The following is a 27,103-nucleotide window of genomic DNA, read 5'->3' as shown; positions in this document are numbered from 1 at the left end:
TTCAGGGAGAGTTGAGATGTCTGCAATATACACACAACCCAATAGTTAAAACAATTTAAAATTAACACAAGTGCCTATCTCTCCCACCCCTACTGGGAGAATGACTAGTACAGGCTCTTGCTTACATAGCCTTTTTACGGAGCGGTTTAAAAATGGCAAAACGGCTATTTCAAATAGCAAAATAAAGGTAAATGATATATGCGTAACAATTTAATACACTCCAGCAGGTAAAATCGATACTTTTGGTGAGTAAAGTGAGGACTAAATACAGTACAATGTGCTTTAATGCACGGTTAGTTTTTAAAGTCAGCAGCCCTGCACCATATCCTTTACCTTTTACATTCATGCAAAAGGTTTCGTTCCGTTTCGTACAGTAGCGCTGTCAGATACCTGTGTCATGTGATACTAGAGCCTTATCTCATTGGTTGTAATGTATATCAGCTGACTTTGTTCTATCAAATCCCCAGTCTATCAGCGAAGGTCGTGTCCTGCGTTGCTAGGGGGCGGCAAGATGGCGGCTTGTAGGGTGCTCGGGAAGCATGGAAGTAATGCCCTGCGAACCGGTTACTCTTCCTTACACACCGATACAGCTCTTACTCCTGCATCCTCCTCTTTATACCCGCCCATCGTAGCTTCCCTAACGGCTAAAAGCAAAGCCTCTAGTCGCCGGCGAATAGAGGAGTTCTATAACCGTGCGCATGCTGCTAGCAGCGTTGAGGAAAAGCTGAAAATAATCACCGGGCTGCAGAGGCTCAAATACGTAGTGTACCCGCAAACATTCGCTCTCAACGCCGACAGATGGTACCAGGATTTCACAAAAACTGCCTTCCTGCCCGGGTTGCCTCATAAGAGACATGGGGACACGGGGGGCGTTGATGCCCTGACCAGTGAGGACCTGGCAGACGTGAAGTCTCTAGTGTGTGAGGCGCTGCTGCAGGAGTTATTTTACCACAAAAAGGGTCGCACCTTCATGTCCCGGTTTCAGGAGCACTCATCAGCCCCATTCCTCTCCAACTTGATGTCCATTCTGAGCAGTCAGTGTGCCAAGCATAACCCCCTACTCGCACAGTCATGCCTGGGTAAGGGTCCTTGTGGACAGGCATCACTAGTTTACTTGGATCAGTGCTTTTGGCTAAAAATATTTCTCTTAGTTACAAATCCCAGGGACATATTAGTCGATCTATTGTTTATATAAAACCTGTTTGCAGGCTCCTAGATAGTTTGTATGTGGCTCATTAATATACTCACTGTCTCCTTTTTCATATAAATTCGTCTACCTGAGTTAGCGGATTTTCTGGAATGGATAAGGGAGTATTTTTATTCAACATTTGCATACTTTGCCTCAATTTGAGCTTAGGTTTAATTCACAACTGTCGCATATTAAGTGAAGGAACAATAGCTGAAAAAATGACAAAGGACATAAACGCATCACAACATAATAAAATATATGTAAGTTCTTAATCAATAGTACAAAGCAATGTATTTGTTTATGCAGTACTTTAAATTTAGAATGTATGATGAGTTCTACATAATTTTATTCCAAGATAGATTGGGATTGCCCCAAAATGTTTGGCTCCTAGATTGTGAAATTAAAATGGGTATGTTACCCATGAGCTGTATCACTTGATAGGTATGCAGACTATTCATAAGCCGACTACAAATATCACATGAGCATCTATATAGAAAAATAAGATGTTGCCTCAAAATTTTCTCGGTAGTCACCCCCATTATAGTGGAACCTACATGAATACATGGTGAGCCAATGACGAGAGCCATATATGTGTAGTTAACAGCCAGTAGTGTGCTGCTGCTTTTAAGCCTAAGAGGTCAATTTAGCAATCTGCGCCAGACAGGGGCGTACATACGTGCCCCTGTCCGCGGCAGCCTCTGGCGGGCTGAATTCCTCTTGCGGAATTCAGCATTGCACACAAGCGCTATTTTGGATGAGACCGGGGAGATTGAAATTCTCCACATTAGAGGTGGCGAAAGGTTAGGAAAGCCGCGGTCTGATGACCACTGCTTGTTAAATACGGCATGCAGGTTCTCTTGTGAGACCCTGCAGTCGTAGGGGTTCAAAAGGCTTGCAAAACCTTTGATAAATCAACCCCTATGTATGCTTTCCCACTAAGGATACCAAGCGAACAAAGTAAATATGCATTATAAGAAAATTGAAAAGTTTCTTAAAATTGCTTACTCTGTCTGAAACATGAAATTTTATTTTCATGTCCCTTTAACCCCTTAACGACCACAATGTATGTCCTTAGTCCTTAATGGTTTTTTGGCCCCTAATAACGAGGGTCTTGCTTCCAGTGAAAAGACTGCTTTTACAACCTCCCTTTCTCCTGCAGGCCTTCTGTTATAGCGTGGTCTTGTGGCTAGAGCTGCGCTATCAAAAACACAAGCTCCATTAAAAGACCAGTCGTTAAGGGGTTAAGCATCCCTTTTGGTGGCTTTTCTGGGACTCGGAAGGGACCCTGCGTTTTGGTACGTGCAGGCACTTAAGTTTTTTTTCTTTTCTTCCCATTATTTAAAGGAAGTTTACTATGAAGTCTTGGGAGATCACTGCAAATTCCCACAAAGTCAAAGCGGGAACTCATAGATAGCGCTGATTGGCTTAATATGTTTCTTTAAAGCAGGGGTATCAAACTCAATGTATCTGGGGGCCACTGGCCAGGTGTCCTGCGCCAATGGGGGGGCCGCTTGAACTGAGTAAGTGCTAGATATTCTAGGAACTGAAAGTGACATTTACCCAAGTAGTAGTGAATGGTAGAAGTTGTAGCCCACAGCAGACATACACAGTTGTCTATATTTATCTTGTGAGTGCCAAGTGAAGTGATCATTCTGGAACTGTATAACAATGTAAAAAGTGACATTTATCAAAGCAGTGCATGGTGGCAGTCTACACTGGACTCTTGTCTTTATATTTATGTTTTGAGTGCCTATATAGAACATAAACTAGTTACATCTCTTAGAACCCTAAAACAAATTGACAGCTCAAATTTAATGGTTTACCTTAAACAAGGTACATGAAACTATCTTGGGGGCTGCATATGGCCCCAGGGCCTGTACTTTGAGACCACTGCTTTAAAGGTACATTAAATGCAAAATGTTATTCTTGTAAGCTGTTTAATGATTCATAGTAAAATCAAATTTGCATTTTTTTTATTGTAAATTTGAAATTTGTGATATCTTGATCAGTGAAGGAAATAATTTATTTCTGTTTCTAATCCTTATTCATTTCTAGGGAGTGCTGTATCAATAAAATTTGTAACCGTGCAATATTGGAGTACCAGACTTAGGACTTAATGATCAAAAACGTGCAGACATGGAAAGAAATTATACAGTATCTTTAGGATTTATTTTAGACCTTATATTGTTATATGTGCATATCTGCTTTACACCCAGAACCCTGCTTAGTGATATAATCAGCTCTCAAGCAAAACATTTTCTTTCTAAAATTATTTCAGGGACCTCACAATACTGACGACTTGGTAGATCATCTAAGCAGACATTGAGATTTTATTCTTTACTACAGAATATTCGGTTTCTCTTATTCTGCTTACCTTATCTTGTATTGTAATAGCAACAGTGATTTAACAAGTCAAATCTTGCACTCTACATTTCACATTTTTACTTTTAAAATCTATTAGAAATGATAAATTAACATGCAGAGACCAAAAAACAAAACAATCCCTAATTATATTTTGCTTTCACTTTGCAACCTTTTCTTGCATTTTCCAAGTAACCATGTTTTATTTACACTGCAATGCTAGTATGCCCACACCCTAATGTACCTTATTTTTTCCATTCTTTCTACAGATTCAAAGCCACAAGTTAACTTTTATTGGTTGCGAGGCGAGACAACTGTGCCACGTGGTCATAGAAGAGGTCGTGTTGATCCTGTTCGATTTCAGATTGATGATCAGCCTTTTCTCCAAATCAGAGTGCCTAAACAACTTCCAGAAGTATGAAGTCACCTGTTTCTTTATTCATACCTTCCAAGGTTGTGTGTACATGTATAATTTGCAGAAATTAGTCAGATTGCTGCATCTAAAATGTCCATTTTAATGGTGTACTGCTAAATTTTTATTTTTTTATTATTTTTTTTTAAAGTAACTTATACCAGCTACAGGGTATAAAATGTATGGGGAATAGTTCCTTTAGGTTTATTTCTGTATATGTAATAGCTTAACTTTGAAAATATGGCACCATTTAAAAGCACTACCCTCTTAGTCTATACAAAAGGTAATTTATTGTAGTCTTACTTGAGTGCTATGCGTTAACTTATACTTGCAACTGATGAAAAAGACCCATAACAAGACTGCATATAAGCACTAGATGTGCTTAAGCATTTTATTTATTTTTTGGTCTTTTTGACTAGTAACAAGTATATGTAATAGCTACCTCTGGTAGTTTAAACCACAACCTAATGAAATGGGCTGAGCTTCCAGTGAGAACAGACTTAAAGGGACAGTACACTGTAAAATTGTTTTTCCATAAATGTATTTTAAATGACTTGTTATACCAACTGCAGAGTATAAAATATTTGAGAAATTGCATTTTCGTTTTTTTTTTTGTGTATCTGAAGTAGCTGGTTTTGTGCTTTGAAACCACAGCCTATTACAATGGGTTGAGCTTCAGGTAATATCAGATCTTATTATGTTATCACTTTTTTGTACACAGACTTGCTTCCTTATCTTATATTTGTCTGGAACACCAAAGCTCAATACATAGAGAGAACAATGGAAAATTATCATTTTATTACTTAACTATCATGCCCCCCATTGAGGGTGTAATCTCTTCTGCTGGCTGTGTTTACTTAGGCTTGTCAATAGCGTATACGCCAGTATCAAAACTTTCAGTATAGGTTGGGAAACCACAAGCTAAATCAGCTATTTCAAATGCTGAAATAGGAGTAAAGGAGCCACTTGCAACCAATTTAATACACTCTAGCAGGTAAAAAGGATAATTGGGAATAATTTAAAGGGGAGAAAGTTTTTGGGTAAACTGTCCCTTTAATTAGCTTTTCTCTTTATATCTACCTAAAATCATTCATCTCTTCTCTCTATACACAGTGGGAGCGTATGATTACTTCTAAACCTACTTGTTGAAATAGTTTTACTATAACTTGTATAAGTATTTAAATTTCCATCATAGTTGGGGATACAAGAAAAGCAGCCATTTCAAATGACAAATAGAGGTAAAGGATCTATTTGTAAACAATTTGATAAAATGGGACATTGGAAACACATTAACGGGGAGAGAAAAAAAAAATCACAGTACACCGTCCCTACCGTTTTGTTGGTGGAGGCTTCTATTTTTTTTTTTTTATCCAGTAGAACTCATGAAGTGTGACAAACTGACAACTGTTCTGATTCATTATTAGTTTAACAGCTTTAACTTTTTTTTTCTTTGAAAAGTTTCACATTAAAGGGATATTAAACAGTAAATAAATGGAAGACAGAATAATATATTCAATCCTGAGAATATTGTTAATGGAAATATATTGCAGGAATGCGTTTATTTATAATTTAAATGCACCCATTCACATTTCAGTTTTGATCGACCTTTCCTGCTCTTAAAATTCTGTAATTTGCACTTCCACTTTTAAGAGGAGTTGAAAAGCTCACAATTTTCAGAGTTGAATCACAGTGGGGATAAAATAAATATTACAATTTTCTTGCAAAGTTATTATACTATCGATAAATTTTTACATTGCAATATAAAATGTTTAATGTCCTTTTTTTTAATGTTAATTTCTCTGTTTTGTAATAGTGCTGATTTAAGTATTGTTTCTTAAGTTTCTCCCTCTAGATGAAATAGTACCTGATGAAATTCCACGTATCCCTTATGAGCCAAACAGATTGCCTCTCTTTAGAAGACAATATGAAAATAAAGTATTCATAGGTAAGAAGTATGCAAGAGGTGGGGAACAACCAAACAATTAGTCACAGGAGTCAGAAGGCAGCCACCTCCTCGACATCAATGGAACTCCAAAGGAAAAAAGGTGCTCCAGCCTTGGCAGTTTATTGTAAAAAGACCTCTATTGTGCCACGGTCCACAAGAAAACAAACGTTTCAGACCTACATTAGGTCCTTAGTCATGTCTACCTGAATATACAGAGAGACTACCTTTTTATACACATGCACAGGTGTAAATCAATTACACAGGTGTAAGTCAATTACACAAATTATAAAACAGCGCCATCTAGTGTAGACAGTTTTTGTAACATTAAAAGATGTTATTTCTTATCTTAAACAAGCACTGCGTATGATGTGTATTGGGAAAATTACAAAAATGTATAATTAAAACATATACCTATAGTCCTTATGCATATAATTAATCAAATACAGTTTTAGGAGTAAAGCAGAGTCCAGAAACAGATCAAATAACAAAATTGTTGAAAAATAGCAGCAATCATGTGTGCAGCCATGCAAATACAAAAATTGCAAACACAAAAATATATTAATGCATGCAGTTCGTACAAGTATCAATACCTTTATATCAGTTTTAAATTTGTACAAGCATCATAGTCAGTTTATATCACATATACAAAATATTAATCTAAAGAGTGACCAATCCAAAGTCCTTGTTTAGGCCCTTGGGTTTGAGAGTTTGCAGCTTGTTGATCCAAAACATTTCTCTAACTTTTAGGAGAAATTCTCTATCACCACCTCTCCTAGGGATATCTACTCTCTCTAAAATCTAGAAGCGTAGTTGGCTGATATTATGGCCAGCTTCTATAAAGTGTGACGAAACAGGGACATCCTTGTTTTGACATCTTAAATTAGATTTGTGTTGTGTGATCCGCTCTCTAGTCTCCCTACAGGATTCGCCGATGTAATTAAAACCACACAGACATTTAATGAAATATATTATAAATTTGGACCTACATGTTGGATATTGTTTGTTCCTATATTTTGTACCTTGTGTGGGATGGTGAAAAAAAATAATAATCACCCTTTATCATCATAGAGTTGTAATTGCTGCAGTTTAAACATGGATAACAACCTGTCTGGCCAGGGCTTATAGTCCTCTGAATATTTTTGTGACTATCTACTCGAGCCAAATAGTCTTTAAACATTTTTTGCGTTTGTATGCTGACGTGGGGATTATCGAAATCTTTGACCAGCGGGTTAAGATCTTTCAAAAGATGCCAGTGTCTTCTGAGAATACGGTTAATTTTATTACTTATATGATTATATTTACTTATAAAGATCAACCTATCTTCTTTATTGTCCCTTCTCTGATCAGGTGCCTTTTGAAGCATAACCTCCTTGTTTCTGTTTGTCTATTAATTGATTGGGATAACCCCTACTCTTAAATTTATTTCCCATCTCCTCCAGTCTATCATTGCATAATTTAGGGTCTCTATATTTTTTTTTTTTTTTTTTAACCTGTAAGAACTGACTTTTTGGTAAAGCTTTTAAACATTTGGAGAATGATGGCAGTCGTACCTAAGGAGACTATTTCTGTCTGTTGGTTTAGTATATAGGTTAGTCTTAAGGAAACCTCTCTTTGTAAACTACTGTATCTAAGAAGTTAATAGAGACCTCACTGGCCGTCATAGTAAATTTTAACCCCAAGACTATGTTCAAATCATCCACAAATGATAATAGGCTCTCAATGTCGCCCCTCCATACGCCAAAAATATAGTTTATGTACCTCCACCAGTAGGCTCTAGCGTATGAACAGCTCGTGAGAATACACAAAGTGCTCCTCACAGCTGCCCATAAATATATTGGCATATGTAGGGGTTACATTGGAGCCCATAGCAGTTCCCTGTCTTTGTTGATAGAAAGTATCTTTGAAGAGAAAATGATTCTGGCATAGAATAATATCGAGGAGTAAGGAGTTCTATAAGGAAAATGATTTGGTCCTCATTGTAAAAACTTTCAGTTCTTAATAGTGCTTGTACAGATGATGTACCACTCACATGTTTAATTTATGTGTATAAACTACATACATCAAGAGTATAAATAATACATTTATCCCCTACATAATCCATGTTCAGTTTTTCCAAAAAAATCACTTGTATCTTTTAAATATAAAGTCATTTTAGTTCCTGAAGGTTGTAACACCTTATCAAGGAAAATAGCAATTTTAGAAAAAACTGAATTCATGCCAGCCACTATGGGCCTGCCTGGGGGTCTAGTGGCATTTTGTGTATTTTAGGTAATGTGTGTGTGTGTATATATATGTCTATCAGACCTAATTGGATGTTGCACAGTTGGATGTTCTAATTGGACGTTGCACTTCCATAGGTAAAAAGTGTGAGCAAGCAAGTAGTACTAATGCAGTGTTATATATTCAGTGCTGCTGTCATGACTGATTATATCCAAGCAGATTTATTGGAGAATTGTAAATAAACAAAACATGTTTGTTTGCGATTGTTACTCAATCACTTGGCCACACAACAAGTGCAATGCGTTGGCTTTCCTCAGAAGGAAATGAAAGGTTGGTGAGCCTAAAAGGGCTGGCATACTTGCATGCCTTCTAGTAATTAACAATGTTTTAAGGATGGGATCACATCAGGTAAGATACTTTAAAATGTCTGTTCACATCCTTTATGTGGGGGTTAAACAGGTATTGGATAAGGAAGCATTTGTTTAAAACTCATTATTGTATTATATTGCACTCCAAAGATTTTACCTTTTTTGTCACTTTTTTTATTTTTTATAATGGCTCTATATTGGTGCTATTTAGTATTTATTTTTTACTGCTATTGATGTACATAGAAAGGGAAAGCAAGGTAGTCTTTCAACACATTCCTTCATCTCACTTTAAAGGGCATTTCAGTGCAAGAATGACATGTTCTGATTTGCTAGGGCATGTCTTTTTTTTTTTTTTTTTTTTTCTACTCGCCATGGAACTTTATGCTTTTAATCCCTCAAGTCCTGCTTGGGAACACTGCAGTTATCAAGCTGAACATAGTGACTGCCGCTGCCAATGGGCTCACCAACTGTTTTCTGATCAGGATCAGCAGATCTCTCTGCATCTCCCAAAAGAGACATGTGTTTAATTTTTTTTCAGGGGTAAAAAAACAGTTACACAGCTAGTAGTAAGTCCCACGGGTTTCAATATCATTTGTATGCCGATGACACACAAATCTACACCTCTGCACTAGAGCTATCTACTTCCTTGCTGAACCGTGTCACTATCTTTCTCCATCGTTACCCCTACCCCACATGCCTGATGTCTTGGGGTCACATTTGACTCGGATCTTTCTTTCACTCTTCATATTCAGTCCTTGGCTAAATCCTGTCGCTTTCACCTTTAAAACATCTCGAAAATTAGACGTTTCCTTACACAAGACACAACTAAGATTTGAATCCCCTCTCTCTCTCATCCTTTCCTGCCTCGACTACTGCATCTCAGTCCTCTCTGGTCTCCCTAGCTGTCACCTAGATCCTTTACAATCCATAATGAATGCCTCATCCAGGCTCATCTTTCTTACACGTCGCTCTTAATCTGCTGCACCTCTCTGCCAATCCCTTCACTGGCTTCCTCTTGCCTCCAGGATTAAACACAAAATTCTCACTCTGACATACAAAGCCTCAATTGCACTGCTCCCCCTCCACTTACATCTCAGACCTTGTCTCCAGATACTCTCCCTCATGTCCCCTTCGCTCTGCTCATGACCTCATACTCTCCTCCTCTCTTGGTACCTCCTCACATTCTTGTTTTACAGGACTTCTCCAGACTGGCTCCCATCTTGTGGAACTCTCTGCATACTACCTACACTAACCTTTCCTAATCCCAGTTCCTCTCTTTCTTTGCTATCTCCTTGAACCCCCTTAGCATGTAAGCCTAAGAGCCCTACTGTTTGCATGTCACCTTCATAAGAGCTGACTTACACCAGTGCAACTCTCGGCAGAGCCCTCTACTCTATAAATGTTACCTTCTATATCGCCTATGTTTATAGCGCTGCAAAATCTGTTGGCGCTCTACAAATGATGATAAATATAATAGTAGTGCAAAAATGACATGTTCTAACAAATAATGGCATGTCACTACATCTAAAAACATACAGCACAATTTTAAAGAGATGTTCATACTGTAATATTACAAAACCATTTAATTCTTATTTCTTTAAATGATTATAATTTATTTATTATAATATTTTTATATTTTGTTATCTTGTGTATATAGGTAGCAAAATTAAAGATCCTTGTAAGTTTGGACATACACAAGTTCATTTGGTGCCTGATCGGTTCACTCGAGACAGACTAACGAAAATAAACCTTGCTGATCAGATTGAAGTGTTTTTGCGCGCCAATGCGATTACTAGTCTTTTTGCATGGACAGGGGCCCAAGCAATGTATCAAGGTAAGAATGTACATAATCGTAATGGCTGAACTCCTTGCCTGTCGCTGAGAGGCACTTCTTTGCACTTTTGTCAGTCAGGTTTAGCATGTTTTTTTTTTTTGTGAAATACAGAACATATGAAAGGGTTTGTCCTGTTGATTTTTTTTTTTTTATTTTTTTTTTTACCCGCAAAGATAGCAAGACTTTCATCCTCTCTGCTCTGTTTGACAATTGTGTCATACAAAGTAAGGATTTTGTGCAAATGAGCCTTTCAATATATTCTAAAATTAGTACAAACCAAATACAATAGCCTGAAAGAAATTTAAGTAAAAAGTGATGCACTTAACATCCCCCCTGGGTCTTCAAAGCATTGATAACAAATTGAAAATACTTTACTTAGAAGCATAATTGCCAGAACAGATTTACAATTCGGCAGACAATGCAGCAGTACAGTTAGTAAGACCAGTTAAATACTTGGTTGCATTGGGAGAGGAATTTGCATCAGAAATAGCTGTTTGTTATGCCACTTTACAGATCACTAGTTAGGTCTTATCTGGAATATTGTATACAGTTCTAGAGACCGTATCACTAGAATGATATAAATAAACTAGAAACTGTCTAAAGTAGGGCTTTTAAAATGGTACATGGTCTAAAATATAAAATTACAAAGGACTATGATCAAGACGTATAGTTTAGATAGAAGGGAAAAAGGTGACATTACAGAAATTGTTAAATATTTGAAGGGACTTAAAGTGGATGCTGAAAGCATTTTCCTCACACTAAAAAAAATAATCAAAACAAAGGGTCACAATCTTAAAGTGCAGAATTGTATAACATATTAGGGCTAGCTTTATATAACCTAATATTGCCTTTGAATTTTTATTAAAAGAGGGGTTTTTCAGACCCGCCCTCTGCGCTCAACTGAGCGGGTCTGGTTTTCCCTCGGAGCGCATCTGGGCAGCTGTCTAGTCACAGCCCGGCCCGACCGCGCCATTACACACAATGTAGCGTGCTCCTGCTCTGTCTGACATTGGGAGCGAGCTACATTGAGTGTAATGGCGCGTTCGGGCCGGGCTGTGACTAGACAGCTGCCCAGATGCGCTCTGAGGGAAAACCAGACCCGCTCAGTAAAGCACAGAGGGCGGGTCTGAAAAACCTTTTTTATTAAAAAAAAAAATAAAAAAATTCACAGGCAATATTAGGTTCTAGCGGCTGATTGGTGGTTGCATATATATACCGATTGTCATTGTCTCACCCATGTGTTCATCTAAACAACAGTAATGCATTGCTGCTCCTTCAAAAAAATTATACCAAGAGAATGAAACAAATTTGATAATAGAAGTAAACTGGAAAGTTGTTTAAAATTATATGTTCTCCCTAAATCATGAAAGAAAAAAAAATTGGGTTTCATGTCCCTTTTAGTTAAAGGATAACAGATTCAGAAATGTAAAGAAGCAGGTTTTTTCAGACAGGGTGGTGGATTTATGAAATAAACTTCCAATATAGGTGGCAATTACAGGGACACTAAAATTAAAAAATGCCTGAGAAACGCATAATGCTATCCTAAGACGTTAGTAACATATTAAATCAGTAGACTTGATGGGTCTTTTGGTTCTTTGGTACCATCAAATTCTATTTTGTTAAGTATAAGTAAATTAAAAAGCTGTTTCAAATTCTATGATGTATCTGAGTAAGGAAAGTTATTTTGACTTTACTGTTCCTTTAAACTGTGTGATAGAAAGTATTGGAGTTTGGTATTTTGTCTTATTTTGTAAGATGTTACAAATTTTATATGTATGTTTGTTTATTTTAAGGTTTCTGGAGCCAGGCAGATGTGACAAGGCCATTTGTTTCACAGGGTATTATTTCTGATGGGAAATATTTTTCATTTTTTTGTTACCAACTGAACACATTGGCTTTGGCAGTGGATTCTGATCGAAATAACCCAAGAAAGAATATTTGCTGGGGCACAAGCAGCACTCCACTTTATGAAGCAGTAGAAGACGACCAAATCCATGGATTTAACGATGATGTTTTAAAGCAGATTATTGCCTTCCTCCTTAATCGGCCAGAATTAATTTAAAATAGTGTGTATATGTGTGTACATACTTAAATGCATACATACTGACTTATCTTTGTGAACAGTCACAATATGTAATTATTTACATGTTTTATAATGCACTTTATGGGTGGATCATAAGGATATTAAAATTAGGTTTTTTTTGTTTTTTGTTTTTTTTTCCTGCTGATTTCTTCCTAGACTATATTTGATGCAGGTGGCTAAGTATAAAAAAAAAAGCTCAAGCTGTTTTTATCTAGTAGAAGCAAAATAAAAAGCTTAGCAACTTTTTTGCTATCTGAGAATTTTTATTTATAGCATTCTCCCTCGAATTCTACAAACAATAGTGCTTATAAAAAGAAATACCTTATGGTATTTTACTAAATTACATTTTAAGACATATGTTAACATTTTGTTTATGAATCTATCATTTCTAATCAAATCGACTGTATTATGAAATCTTTATTTCCTTCCTAGGTTAGGGAGACTCCATGGCTTCATTCCTTACTGTTGGGAAATACATCTGGCCACCAGGAGAAGGCAAATACACCCCAGCCAAAGGCTTAAATATCCCTCCCACTTCCTCATTACCCCAGTCATTCTTTACCTTTCGTCACGTTAGGAGGTGGTAGCGAAGTGTCAGAAGATTCGGAGAGCCCTTCGAGATCGGACTGGAGTTTTAAGTAGTCATGTCAACCTCTCAGTGAGAGTATTGGTGAAAGTTAGAGCCTGGCGATGCAGGTAAAGTTTATTTTTTTTTATTTTTTTTCCCTGCAAAACCATCCAGACTACTGCTAACAGCTCCTAAGCAATCACTGTTGACGAGTTTCACTGCCTCCTTTCTCTCACTCAAGTCCATAAAACACAAACAAGGTGGTCTCCTTGCAAAATTCCTTATTTTTTTGTGTACAAGAGGAACAGGAGCAAACAAAGTCACAACGTTTCGGGGCTATGCCCCTTAATCATGTGATGATTAAGGGGCATAGCCCCGAAACGTTGTGACTTTGTTTACTCCTGTTCCTCTTGTACACAAATAAATAAGGAATTTTGCAAGGAGACCATCTTGTTTGTGTTTTATACCATTGCCTGCAAGTTGGCAGTTACTTGCACCGGTCTCCTGTTTCCTGGGTCTCAGTGCTGGATACTACTATCTTTTGCATGTTCTCACTCAAGTCCATGTCAGGAGCGCTGCTGTAAGACTGTCACGATTCAGAGGATGTGTTCTGTTCCACAGCATGGATCCTGGAGGTAATATTATTTTAATTTTTACACATAAAACGCTATAGGGTCACAGTGTGGCTCCTTTATACCTTGATAGGATCCAGGGTTAATATCCTCTAAAGGGGGTTTATTGAACAGTTGGGGTTAATTAATCAGTGTATTTACACGCTGCTTTGTATGATTTTATTTTTTTGTCCTGGGCTGATAGACTGTGTTTTTGGCTGGAAAACAGGTTTCACTTTTTAGTTTCACTTTTGTTTTTGAAAGTGTTGCACAGTTCCTATTACTTGCTGTACTTGTAATAGCAGGGGAAGTACTGTCTTGCACTCCATGTGACTGGGTGTGGTCTGTTAATTTCCTCCATTCCGGCTGAGACTTGAACCTGGGGGAGGGCGTTTCCTCTAACTCTCTGGGTCTAGGAGGTGGTGAGTGCCCCAGCCATTGGGAGTATAAAGGTGCATTTTTCTATAATAAAAAAAGTTTTTAATTGTGTCCTCCTGTGGGTATAACCTGAGCTATGGAGGACTCTGACATGTTAGAAGGTACTCCTCCTGTACTAAATCTCCACTCAATTATGCTCCACATGCCTTTACACCGTTATAAAGTCTAAGAAGGGAGACAAGCCTGCTAAGGCTATTAGTCCATCTGAGCCGTCTACCTCTCAGGACTCAGTGTCCCCTGAGATTACTACCCTTGCTACATTATCCACTCCACATGCAGTTCCCTGTAGCACATCTATTTCTCCATCCAGAGGGGGCCTTCTCCCTCCGGACTTTGCAACGCAGTGACAAACGGCGGTGTCTGCGGCCCTCAGTGTATTACCGTGCTCTTAACAAACGCAAGAGTAAGGTTAAACATAGCTCTACTGACCCGGAGTTATCTAAATATTTATCGGATTTAGCCATTATGTCCCAGTTATCTGATGAGGAGTTAACCTCTGTAGCTTCAAAGGGTGAACTTTCTGGGTTGGAGTCCTTGGTGTCTAAGCCTCCTGCTGTGGAGGAACAGTCCTTTAGATTTAAAATTAAGCACTCACGATTTTTATTAAAGGAGGTTCTGTCTACGTTAAAGGTTCCAGAGGCCGTGCTGCCTGAAGAACCTATGATACCTAAATTAGACAGTTTACGAAGACGGGAAAGTTCCTTTGTCTTTTCCTGTGCCGTTTAAGATGGCGAACATTATTAAGAATGGGAATTGGTTCTTTTTCCCCCTCATCTACTTTTAAAAAGTTGGTCCCGGTCCCGGACTCTCAACTGGATTTGTGGGGCTCCATTCCTAAGGTGGATGGTGCTATCTCTACCCTTGCTAAACATACTTCTATATACCTCTTGAGGATAGTTATTCGTTCAGAGAGCCGATGGACAAGAAAAAAAGCCTTTCTGAGAAAGATGTTTCAACATACAGGATTTTTGTTTCAACCTGCAGTTGCCGGAGCGGCTACCTACCGGTGCGACTTTGTCGGAACTTATTGAGGTGGAGTCCTCCCTCGAGGATATTCAGGACAGAATTAAAGCTCTGAGAATTGCAAATTTTTCTGTGATGCGAACATGCAAATGATTTGCCTAAATGCAAAGGCCTCTGGCTTTGCGGTCCTAGCCTGCCGGGCGCTCTAATTGAAGTCTTGGTCTGTGGATATGACTTCTAAGTCCAGACTCCTTTCTTTTCCCTTCAAGGGAAAGATTTTATTTGGTCTACGGTTACCGGAGGCAAGGATGTCTTCCTACCGCAAGATAGCAAGTCTAAGGGACGACAATCTTAATTTTTGTTCTGACAAATCCCAACAACGACAATCCTCCAAGCCCGAGCAACCCAAGAGTACTTGGAAGCCGGCTCAGTCCTGGACTAAATCCAAGCAGAATAAAAAGCCTGCCGAAAACAAATCAACATGAATAGGCGGCCTCCGATCCGGTAGGCGGCAGACTTTTTTTTTTCTGACGCCTGGTTCAAGGACGTACAGGATCCGTGGGTCCTGGAGGTGGTATCTCAGGGATACAAGATAGGCTTCAAATTTCATCCGCCAAGGGGCAGATCCCTTCTCGAATCTACCAGACCAGAAAAGAGGTATGCCTTTCTAGGGTGCGTTCGGGATCTATCCTCAGGAGTTGTTGTCCCAGTGCCTATCGAAGAAAGAGGTTTGGGGTTTTATTCAAGGCTTTTTGTGGTCCCAAAGAAGGAGGGCACTTTCTGCCCAATTCTGGACCTAAAGTTCTTAAAGGGACAGTATAAACTAATTTTCATATAACTGCATGTAGTAGACACTACTATAAAGAATAAGATGCACAGATACTGATATAAAAATCCAGTATAAAATGGTTTAAAAACTTGCTTAGGAGCTGTCAGTTTGGCTCTGTTGAAAAGGTAGCTGGAAAGCCCACTGCAAGTGGCAAATAAGACACTTCCCCCCCCCCTTCTTTTGCATATGAAAAGACCCTTTACACAAACAGGAGCAAGCTGGAGAAGGTAGCTGACGGTATTCATATAAAACTTTGGGGCTTGGTTAGGAGTCTGAAAATCAGAGCAATGTTATTTAAAAATAAGCAAAACTATACATTTATTTAAAAAAAAAAAAACTTTATGGGCTATATAAATCATCTACAAAACATTTATGCAAAGAAAAAAATGAGTGTATAATGTCCCTTTTAAAGGATTACTTTCGGTTATAATTTTTAAGCTAAACAACTAACATATTAAAGTTAATAAACATTAATTAAAACCTACTGACCTATATTTTCTCCAAAACAAAGTTTCATAACGTTCTAAAAGTTATATCTTTTATTCGCCGATGATGTCACGTTATCCTGCCCACTATTTTCAGCACTGCATGTTCAAAATACTTAAACCAATAACTTTGTGTTTAAAGCGCCATTTTGAAACCTAGGTATTGTAAACGGATTGAATTTTAAGATTGGATATCAGAGCGCCAAACAACGTAGGCAGGGTCTATGGGCAGATAGTCAAATACCAAAGGTAACAATTGGTTGAAATAATATGATTTAATACATAAGATAAAAAATTTGGTACATTTAAAATTATACAACAATTGGTCATGGATCCATGTTACACTTTAAAATATATATTGAAACAATAGGAACAATTTAAAAATGCTTGTAGAACAATAAATAACAAAAAAAAATCTAACAAATAATGTCTATCGCTTAAAACTTAAATTCTAATATGTGAATGCTAGGAGCGCTTATGCACACTCTATTTATAAAAACAATGGGTTACAATGCACAGGTGGATAGATTCCAGGTTGCTTGAAACCGGTGGGTGTGAAATGTAAGTGGCTCCAAATTGGGGTTTTGCCTATGTGTTTATCCAAAAATGTGTAACTCCTAACAGGTGGACAAAAAACATAATTTATGTAAGAACTTACCTGATAAATTCATTTCTTTCATATTAGCAAGAGTCCATGAGCTAGTGACGTATGGGATATACATTCCTACCAGGAGGGGCAAAGTTTCCCAAACCTCAAAATGCCTATAAATACACCCCTCACCACACCCACAATTCAGTTTAACGAATAGCCAAGAAGTGGGGTGATAAGAAAAAAGTGTGAAAGCATATAAAATAAGGAATTGGAATAATTGTGCTTTATACAAAAAATCATAACCACCACAAAAAAGGGCGGGCCTCATGGACTCTTGCTAATATGAAAGAAATGAATTTATCAGGTAAGTTCTTACATAAATTGTTTTCTTTCATGTAATTAGCAAGAGTCCATGAGCTAGTGACGTATGGGATAATGATTACCCAAGATGTGGATCTTTCCACGCAAGAGTCACTAGAGAGGGAGGGATAAAATAAAGACAGCCAATTCCTGCTGAAAATAATCCACACCCAAAATAAGTTTAATGAAAAACAGAAGATTCAAACTGAAACCGCTGCCTGAAGTACTTTTCTACCAAAAACTGCTTCAGAGGAAGAAAATACATCAAAATGGTAGAATTTAGTAAAAGTATGCAAAGAGGACCAAGTTGCTGCTTTGCAAATCTGATCAATCGAAGCTTCATTCCTAAACGCCCAGGAAGTAGAAACTGACCTAGTAGAATGAGCTGTAATCCTTTGAGGCGGAGTTTTACCCGACTCAACATAGGCATGATGAATTAAAGATTTCAACCAAGATGCCAAAGAAATGGCAGAAGCTTTCTGGCCTTTTCTAGAACCGGAAAAGATAACAAATAGACTAGAAGTCTTTCGGAAAGACTTAGTAGCTTCAACATAATATTTCAAAGCTCTAACAACATCCAAAGAATGCAACGATTTCTCCTTAGAATTCTTAGGATTAGGACATAATGAAGGAACCACAATTTCTCTACTAATGTTGTTGGAATTCACAACTTTAGGTAAAAATTCAAAAGAAGTTCGCAACACCGCCTTATCCTGATGAAAAATCAGAAAAGGAGACTCACAAGAAAGAGCAGATAATTCAGAGACTCTTCTGGCAGAAGAGATCGCCAAAAGGAACAAAACTTTTCAAGAAAGTAATTTAATGTCCAATGAATGCATAGGTTCAAACGGAGGAGCTTGAAGAGCCCCCAGAACCAAATTCAAACTCCAAGGAGGAGAAATTGACTTAATGACAGGTTTTATACGAACCAAAGCTTGTACAAAACAATGAATATCAGGAAGATTAGCAATCTTTCTGTGAAAAAGAACAGAGCAGAGATTTGTCCTTTCAAAGAACTTGCGGATAAACCTTTATCTAAACCATCCTGAAGAAACTGTAAAATTCTCGGAATTCTAAAAGAATGCCAAGAAAAATGATGAGAAAGACACCAAGAAATATAAGTCTTCCAGACTCTCTAATATATCTCTCTGGATACAGATTTATGAGCCTGTAACATAGTATTAATCACAGAGTCAGAGAAACCTCTTTGACCAAGAATCAAGCGTTCAATCTCCATACCTTTTAAATTTAAGGATTTGAGATCCTGATGGAAAAAAGGACCTTGCGACAGAAGGTCTGGTCTTAGCGGAAGAGTCCACGGATGGCAAGAGGCCATCCGGACAAGATCCGCATACCAAAACCTGTGAGGCCATGCCGGAGCTACCAGCAGAACAAACGAGCATTCCTTCAGAATCTTTGAGATTACTCTTGGAAGAAGAACTAGAGGCGGAAAGATATAGGCAGGATGATACTTCCAAGGAAGTGATAATGCATCCACTGCTTCCGCCTGAGGATCCCGGGATCTGGACAGATACCTGGGAAGTTTCTTGTTTAGATGAGACGCCATCAGATCTATTTCTGGAAGCTCCCACATTTGAACAATCTGAAGAAATACCTCTGGGTGAAGAGACCATTCGCCCGGATGCAACGTTTGGCGACTGAGATAATCCGCTTCCCAATTGTCTATACCTGGGATATGAACCGCAGAGATTAGACAGGAGCTTGATTCCGCCCAAACCAAAATTTGAGATACTTCTTTCATAGCCAGAGGACTGTGAGTCCCTCCTTGATGATTGATGTATGCCACAGTTGTGACATTGTCTGTCTGAAAACAAATGAACGATTCTCTCTTCAGAAGAGGCCAAAACTGAAGAGCTCTGAAAATTGCACGGAGTTCCAAAATATTTATCCGTAATCTCACCTCCTGAGATTCCCAAACTCCTTGTGCTGTCAGAGATCCCCACACAGCTCCCCAACCTGTGAGACTTGCATCTGTTGAAATTACAGTCCTTAAGAGTCTTGAGAAAGGTCAGTGGAGACCGAAACCGGTTGACTGGTAAGGAGTATTTTAATTGTGATCACATTAAGAAGCCATCTGCACTATTGTTTGCCTTTCCTTTTTTGGCAGGTAAGGGACAACATTGCAAGTTGGAATTATTTGTTAACTACTGCCCAAGAAGATTTCTACATAATCAGCAGTTGGGATACATATTGAGATAGACTATAGCAAGATTCTTATTATCCAATTTGAATATTTATTTGGACTTTTAAGCATTTTATGTTATATCATCCGTTTTTTAACCCACTGTTGTTATATGGTCTATTTTAATTAACATCTCGAGGCTCTTTGAGCAAGTCCCTTATATCTAGCTCAGCTACTCTGAGCCCTTTAGATTTGTATTTTAGGGTATCAATTTAGAGCCTGTGTTCAATTTCAATCCAATCACAAAGTTTTGCCACCATTCAGTGTTTATAACAGATATTTGTTCACATCACATCAGTTTGCAAGCAGAAACACATTTGAACACACGTTAAAGTTGTGCTGTTGTTTTTTTTGGTTCTATTTATGCTTTGTTTGCATTAGTTGATTTGTCAAAAATTCACTTGTATATTGTTTTAGTCTGAATTCATTGTTTATTTTGAAAATAAGGTTCAGACACCCCTGCTATATTTTTCTCACATTTTTTCACTTGTTAGGATTTACACCCTTTTTGGATAAACACATAGGCACAACCTCAGGTCTTATATTTTGAATTCAGGTTCTAGACATTCCTGTAACATTTTTTGTCCACCTGTTAGGAGTTACACAATTTTGGATAAACACATAGGCAAAACCCCAATTTGGAGCTACTTACATTTCACACCCACCGGTTTCAAGCAACCTGGAATCTATCCACCTGTGCATTGTAACCCATTGTTTTTATAAATAGAGTGTGCATAAGCGCTCCTAGCATTCACATATTAGAATTTAAGTTTCTCCAACATAGGTGTGTCCAGTCCACGGCGTCATCCTTACTTGTGGGATATTCTCTTCCCCAACAGGAAATGGCAAAGAGCCCAGCAAAGCTGGTCACATGATCCCTCCTAGGCTCCGCCTACCCCAGTCATTCTCTTTGCCGTTGCACCGGCAACATCTCCACGGAGATGGTTAAGAGTTTTTTGGTGTTTAAATTTTACAAATTTGATACTTTTGCTTCTTCGGAGGCTATTTTTGGAAGAAAGGTTTTGCAAGCCGTGGTGCCTTTCATTTAGGTGACCTGATTTGCTCCCTCCCTTCATCCGTGTCCTAAAGCTTTGGTATTGGTTCCCACAAGTAAGGATGACGCCATGGACCGGACACACCTATGTTGGAGAAAACAGAATTTATGTTTACCTGATAAATTACTTTCTCCAACGGTGTGTCCGGTCCACGGCCCGCCCTGGTTTTTTTTTTTAATCAGGTCTGTTGAATTATTTTTTCTAACTACAGTCACCACGGTATCATATGGTTTCTCCTATGCATATTTCCTCCTGTACGTCGGTCGAATGACTGGGGTAGGCGGAGCCTAGGAGGGATCATGTGACCAGCTTTGCTGGGCTCTTTGCCATTTCCTGTTGGGGAAGAGAATATCCCACAAGTAAGGATGACGCCGTGGACCGGACACACCGTTGGAGAAAGTAATTTATCAGGTAAACATAAATTCTGTTTTTAAGCGATAGACATTATTTGTTAGATTTTTTGTTGTTGTTATTGTTCTACAAGCATTTTTAAATTGTTCCTATTGTTTCAATATATATTTTAAAGTGTAACATGGATCCATGACCAATTGTTGTATAATTTTTAAATGTACCAACTTTTTTATCTTATGTATTAAATCATATTATTTCAACCTATTGTTACCTTTGGTATTTGACTATCTGCCCATAGACCCTGCCTACGTTGTTTGGCGCTCTGATATCCAATCTTAAAATTGAATCCACCCTTGGCAACTAGGTGCCAATTTATTAGAGCTGGAGGTCTGTTGCGTTATATAGTTGGCGCTTAGTTATCATCTTTCCACACATTATAAACGGATTGGTACAGAGCAAAGGATAACCACGGAGTGGGTTTGGAAAACAATTAAATTTGCAGACAAGATTTCTGATATACGGTAGATATGTTAATGAAATGCTATTGATAAAAAGTGTATTTGGGGTAGTTAGTTAGTAACAGGCATAGAAAATATTTATTACAGTGGCCCTTTAAACAAATTTCTCAGTGTGGACATGGAGATAAGATCCGTCCGTCCTTTAATTCAGGAAGGCCAGTTTATGACCACTATAGATCTGGACGCTGACCTTCATGTTCCAATCCACAGGGAACACTTTCAGTTCCTGAGGTTTGCATTCCTGAAACAGCACTTAGTTCATTGCCCTTCTTTTTGACCTAGCTACTGCTCCAAGAATCTTTACAAAGGTTCTAGGGGCTATTCTACGTGTTGCCAGAACTCAGGGTATTGCAGTACTTGGATGATATTCTGGTGCAAGCACCATCCTTTCGTCTTGCCGAAGAATTCTGAGTCCCTTCTCAGTCTTCTTAGATCACATGGATGGAAGATAAACTTGGAGTTCCCTTATCCCAAGTACCAGGCTGGAATTCCTGGGTACTATAATAGACTCCATATCCATGAAGATATTTTTAACAGGCCAGAGACGTTGCAAGCTAACTTTGTCATGTTTTGCCCTCCAGACCTCCTTGAGTCCCTCTGTGGCTCAGTGTATGGAGGTGATTGGTCTCATGATGTCCTGCATGGACATCATTCCTTTTGCCAGGTTCGTTTTAGACCTTTACAACTGTGCATGCTGAGGCAGTGGAACAGTGATCATTCAGATCTGTCTCAACAGATTGTATTAGACAGCCGGTCGAGAGAATCGCTCTCTTGGTGGCTCTGTCCCAAGGGACATGCTTCTTAAGACCATCCTGGGAGATTGTCTACGGACGCAAGCCTATTCGGACAGGGAGCTGTTTGGGGTGCCAAGAAGGCACAGGGGTTGTTGTTTCAAGAGGAGTCCGCACAGGGGTTGTTGTTGTTGTTTCAGGAGGAGTCCTCCCTCCTGATCAATATTTTGGAACTATGGGCAATTTTCAAGGCCTTGAAGGCTTGGCCACTTCTTGGTTCGTCCCAGTTTATAAGATTCCTATCACACAATATAACCTTGGTGGCTTACATCAACCATCAGGGGGGAATGATAAGTTCCTTGGCGATGAAGGAAGTATCTCAGATTCTGGAGTGGGCGGAGGCCCACAGCTGTACGCTGGAGATCTCATGGCGTCCCGTCTCAATACCAAGCTACCCAGGTACGGGTCGAGGGATCCCCAAGCGGATCTAATAGATGTACTAGCAGTGCCCTGGAGGTTCAAACTCCATTTTTTTTTTTCCTCTCCATTACCGCTTCTTCCTCGAGTGGTGGCCTGCATCAAGCATAAGCGATTATCAGTAATCCTCTGTTGTGGCCTCAAAGGACGTGGTTCGCGAATCTAGTGGGGATGTCCTCATCTCCTCCATGGAAGTTACCTTGTTGCAGAGACCTGCTGATACAAGGTCCATTTGTTCATCAAAATCTAGATTCTCTGAGGCTGACTGCGTGGAGATGAGAGGTTTCTCTGAGAGTGTCATTGAAACTCTTATTCAAGCTCGTAAACCACTTGACGTATCTACCACAAGGTGTGGAGGACCTATTACTTATTCTGGTGTGAAGAGCGTGTTTTTTTTCCTGGCACAGAAGTAAGGTTGCCTGGATTTTATCTTTTCTCCAGGATGGGCTGGAGAAGGGCCTTTCTGTTAGTTCCCGGAGTGGACAGATTTTGGCCCTATCGGTTTTATTGTACAAGAGACTGGCTGAGGTTCCAGACGTGCAGTCTTTTGTTAAGGCTCTGATTAGGATTAGATCTAGGGCTCCTCCTTGGAGCCTAAATCTTGTTCTTCAGGTTTTGCAACAGGTTCTGTTTCAACATCCGCATTCCGTTGACATTAAATTGTCATCTTGGAAGGTTCTCTTTTTATTGGCTATTACCTCTGCGCGCAGAGTTTCTAAGATCTCTGCTTTGCAATTTGAGCTCCCTTATCTAATTTTTTTTCATGCAGATAAGGCAGTTTTACATACTAAATTAGGTTTTCTTCCTAAGGTTGTGTCAGATCGCAACATCAATCAGGAGATTGTGGTTCCTTCCTTGTGTCCTAATCATCCTCCATCCAGGGCCGCCATCAGGGGGTGACAGGGGTGACTCCTGTCAGGGGCCCAATGGGCCAGGGGGGCCCCATGAGGCAAGAACTAAAAAAAAAAAAAATCTTTTTTTTTTTTTTTAAATTTTGGTAGCCACCAGTGGGTACTACAGCAGAGTGCTAATTGAGCATGGGAAATGTTATTACAAGTAGTAAAGTATTAGTATTTGAGAAGATTTCTGAGTGTGCACTAAACCACTATGTACAGTGTGAGACAGACTTGGCACTTTGTTTGTACAGTGTGTGCATGAGTCAGACGGCAGATCACTTTCATTTGCAGAGGAGGTAGGACTTACTGAGCAAATGCTTTTCTTATTTCTTTGTGCAATTTCGGATTGTAACTTCAGTGTGGTTTCCTCCTCAATACACAAATGGTAGGTGCCTTTTTGGCAGATATGCATTTTTTATTTATATATATATATACACACAGTATATATATATATATATATATATATATATATATATATATATATGTAATATTACATTCCAGTTTACTGCCCCTTTATGCAAGGACTTTCCAGATGCAAGGAGGCATTTTATCTAAGATTTTTACATTTGCATAAAATGTTATACTCTCAGACTAAGATTGCTCAGTGTTTGAAATGAGACAGGTTAACTTAAAACTGTTCAGTTTACACTATAGCTGACTTAATTTTAAAATATATACCAACGAGCCAAAATCCTGCATTTAACCAGATCTAATGGTATGAGTACCACAGCTTATGGTTCCACCAAGACCATATAGAGTACAGCATTTTCAAAATCCATAAGTACAGCTGACAGATGGGAACATTTGTACACTATATTTGAAGTGGTGCTCTTGGTTGGGTAAAATGGGGAAAAAAACAAACAAACATATGTCAACCTTTTTAAAGTACTTTTCTTCATCTAGCCATCTACCCAGATCATCAATGTACAATTTTGAATTCACAAAATTATTTTTGTTTGCACATTTACACATATGATTCTTTCAAAAATAATCTCTTAATTTCTGTGATTGTTTTTATCATGCATGTCACACAATGTTGATTTAGGGGATGCAAGGTACATAAATGTTTCCTCCTGTGAGTGTTTCTGTTGGTGTCTGTGTTTATGTCATTGTGCTTTGGTTTGTGTCTCTATGAGTGTGTGTGTTTTTTTTTCAGTGGGTCTCTCTGTTAGGGTGGGTATGTCTTTGTGCTTTTTCTATGGATGTCTGATGGTGTGTGCATATGTCTTTGAGCTTTTTCTATGGGATTCTCTGTGAGGGTATGTGTATGTTTGTCTTTGTGTATTTTCTCTGGATGCCTCTGTGAGGGTGGGTGTGTATGTCTGTGTTTTCTGTGGATGTCTCTGTGAGGGTGTGTGTTTTCTGTGGGTGTCTCTGTGAGGGTGTGTGTATGTATTTGTGTGTTTTCTGTGGCTGTCTCTGTGTGTGTATGTCTTTGTGTGTTTTCTGAGGCTGTCTCTGTCGGTGTTTCCTTGGGTGTATGTGCAAGTTTGAGTTTGTGTGTGTGTCCATTGTCTGTTCCTTTTTAGGACATTTTGACCTTACTACTGATTATTCACATCTTTCTACAAACTTTGAGACTAACGAGACCTTTCTGGAAGTCACCAATCCACCATTTAACCTTTAAATTATTGTTTAGGCCGTTCAGGGCCCTTCCTTTCAGCCACTGCATTCTGTTGTCATCATTTAGTTGGCATCTTCCTTTACAAAAAGATAAGAACTCCATATTTTGTTTTCTAAATCTCCTTTTTTATTTTACAAAACTGTAGTTTACCTCATTACTTGTCAGGTCAATCTAAACAAGTGCTGAGTTTTTGTGTCTGATTGTGTTTTTGTGTTTATTTGCGTGTCTGTTACAGTGTCTATATGTGAATCCATATGTGTGAGTGTGTGTTTCAGTGTATGAATTTGTCTGTGTGTGTGTATGTTACTACCTTTACAACATTTGCAAGTTTAAATAGACACTTAAGAATAAAGTGCATATACGTTTTAGTCACTTGGTCAAAAATTGCACATGTCAAAGGAGGGGGGGGGGGGCCTGATCAATGGTTAAGTCAGGGGCCCCGAAATTTCTAGTGGCGGCCCTGCCTCCATCAAAGGAACGCTTACTTCACAAATTGTATGTGGTTCGTGCCTTGAAGTTCTATCTTCAGGCTACTAAGGAGTTTAGACAAGCTTCCTCTTTGTTTATTCGAGGAAGCGTGAGGGGCAGAAGGCTACTTTGACTTCCCTATCTTTTTGGTTAAGGAGTGTCATCCGCTTAGCTTACGAGACAGCGGACATCGTCCTCCTGGGAGGATAACTGCTCATTCCACTAGAGCAGTGGCTTCCACTTGGGCCTTTAAGAATGAGGCCTCTCTGGATCAGATTTGTAAGGCGGCTACCTGGTCCTCCTTACATACTTTTTCAAAATTTTACAAGTTTGATGTTTTTTGCTTCCGCTGAATCTGCTTTCGGGAGAAAAGTTTTGCAGGTTGGGTGCCCTCAGAATAGGGTCTGCCTCTTTTTGTTCCCTCTCATTATTCATTCAGTGTCCTCTGGAGCTTAGGTATAATTTTCCCAACAGTAAGGAATGAAGCCGAGGACTCTCCCTATCTTATTGAAGAAAACATAATTTATGCTTACAAGATAAATCCTTTCCTTCCGTATAGGGAGAGTCCACGGCCTCCGCACATTTTTTCTCGTCTATGGGTGGTCTCCTATTTTATTATTCTGGCTCCATTTATACCTTAATGTTTCTCCTATTTTTACTTGTGGGAGGGATTTGGAAGTGGGAGGGATATTTAAGCCTTTGGCTGGGGTGTCTTTGCCTCCTCCTGGTGGCCATGTGTTGTATTTCCCAACAGTATGGAATGAAGCCGTGGACTCTCCCTATCCGAAATGAATTTATCTGGTAAGCATAAATTATGTGTTTAACCTTTCCTCTCTCCGTAATAACAAGTGTGTGTTAAATTTTCAAAATCAAGAAAATTGAATCTTTAAAGAGACACAAAACCCAAACATTTTCTTTCATGATTCAGGTAGAGAATACAATTTAAAAAATCATTCCAATTTACTTCTACTATCTAATTTACTTCATTGTTTAGTTATTATTTGTTGAAGAAATAACAATGCAAATGGGTGAGCCAATCACACAAGGCATCTATGTGCAGCCACTAATCCACAGCTACTGATCCTATCTAGATATGCTCTTCAGCAAAGGATATCAAAAGAATGAAGCAAATTAGGTAATAGAAGTACATTAGAAAGTTGTTTAAAATTGCATGCTCTTCCTAAATCATGAGAGAGAAAAAATAGGTTTCATGTCCATTTAAGACCTACAACCAACATGCACCTATTGTCAATAGCTTGAATATTGCAGGTTTATTTTGCAACCTATTTTATCAGGTTACGCCTTTGGTATGTTGAATATTAAAGGGATATGAAACCCCCAAAAAAGTGTTTATTCAGATAGAAAAGGCAATTTTAAACAACTTTTCTATTTACTTCATTATCTTGATTTCTTTTTATAGAAAATAGCAGCAATGCACTATTGGAAGCTAGCTGGACACATTGGTAAGCCAAAGATAAGATATATAAATGTACAGCCACCAATCAGCAGCTAGCTCACAGCT

At 38.6% G+C, this 27,103-nt stretch overlaps 1 protein-coding gene across 1 annotated transcript; it reads left to right on the top strand.

The window, feature by feature from the left end:
• Positions 1 to 479: 479 nt before the first annotated feature.
• MRPS30 (mitochondrial ribosomal protein S30) lies at positions 480 to 12,657 on the top strand. Its single transcript, XM_053701260.1, has 5 exons — positions 480 to 1,079; positions 3,820 to 3,965; positions 5,802 to 5,907; positions 10,153 to 10,329; positions 12,123 to 12,657. The coding sequence occupies exons 1-5, from the start codon at positions 512 to 514 to the stop codon at positions 12,389 to 12,391; spliced, it is 1,266 nt and encodes a 421-aa protein (XP_053557235.1). The 5' UTR covers positions 480 to 511; the 3' UTR covers positions 12,392 to 12,657.
• The last annotated feature ends 14,446 nt before the right edge of the window (positions 12,658 to 27,103 follow it).

Source organism: Bombina bombina, chromosome 2 (assembly GCF_027579735.1).
Source record: "Bombina bombina isolate aBomBom1 chromosome 2, aBomBom1.pri, whole genome shotgun sequence".
Classification (NCBI taxonomy): Eukaryota; Metazoa; Chordata; class Amphibia; order Anura; family Bombinatoridae; genus Bombina; species Bombina bombina.
The sequence above is the reverse complement of the archived record's forward strand: the minus strand, read 5'-3'. Positions and strand labels throughout refer to the sequence as shown.

Bases quoted from the DNA above. Each gene is read 5' to 3' on its own strand.
- MRPS30 (XM_053701260.1), top strand. From the start codon at position 512: ATGGCGGCTTGTAGGGTGCTCGGGAAGCATGGAAGTAATGCCCTGCGA. The intron at 5,908-10,152 runs GTAAGAAGTATG...TTGTGTATATAG, and splicing joins TGAAAATAAAGTATTCATAG to GTAGCAAAATTAAAGATCCT. The intron at 10,330-12,122 runs GTAAGAATGTAC...GTTTATTTTAAG, and splicing joins GGCCCAAGCAATGTATCAAG to GTTTCTGGAGCCAGGCAGAT.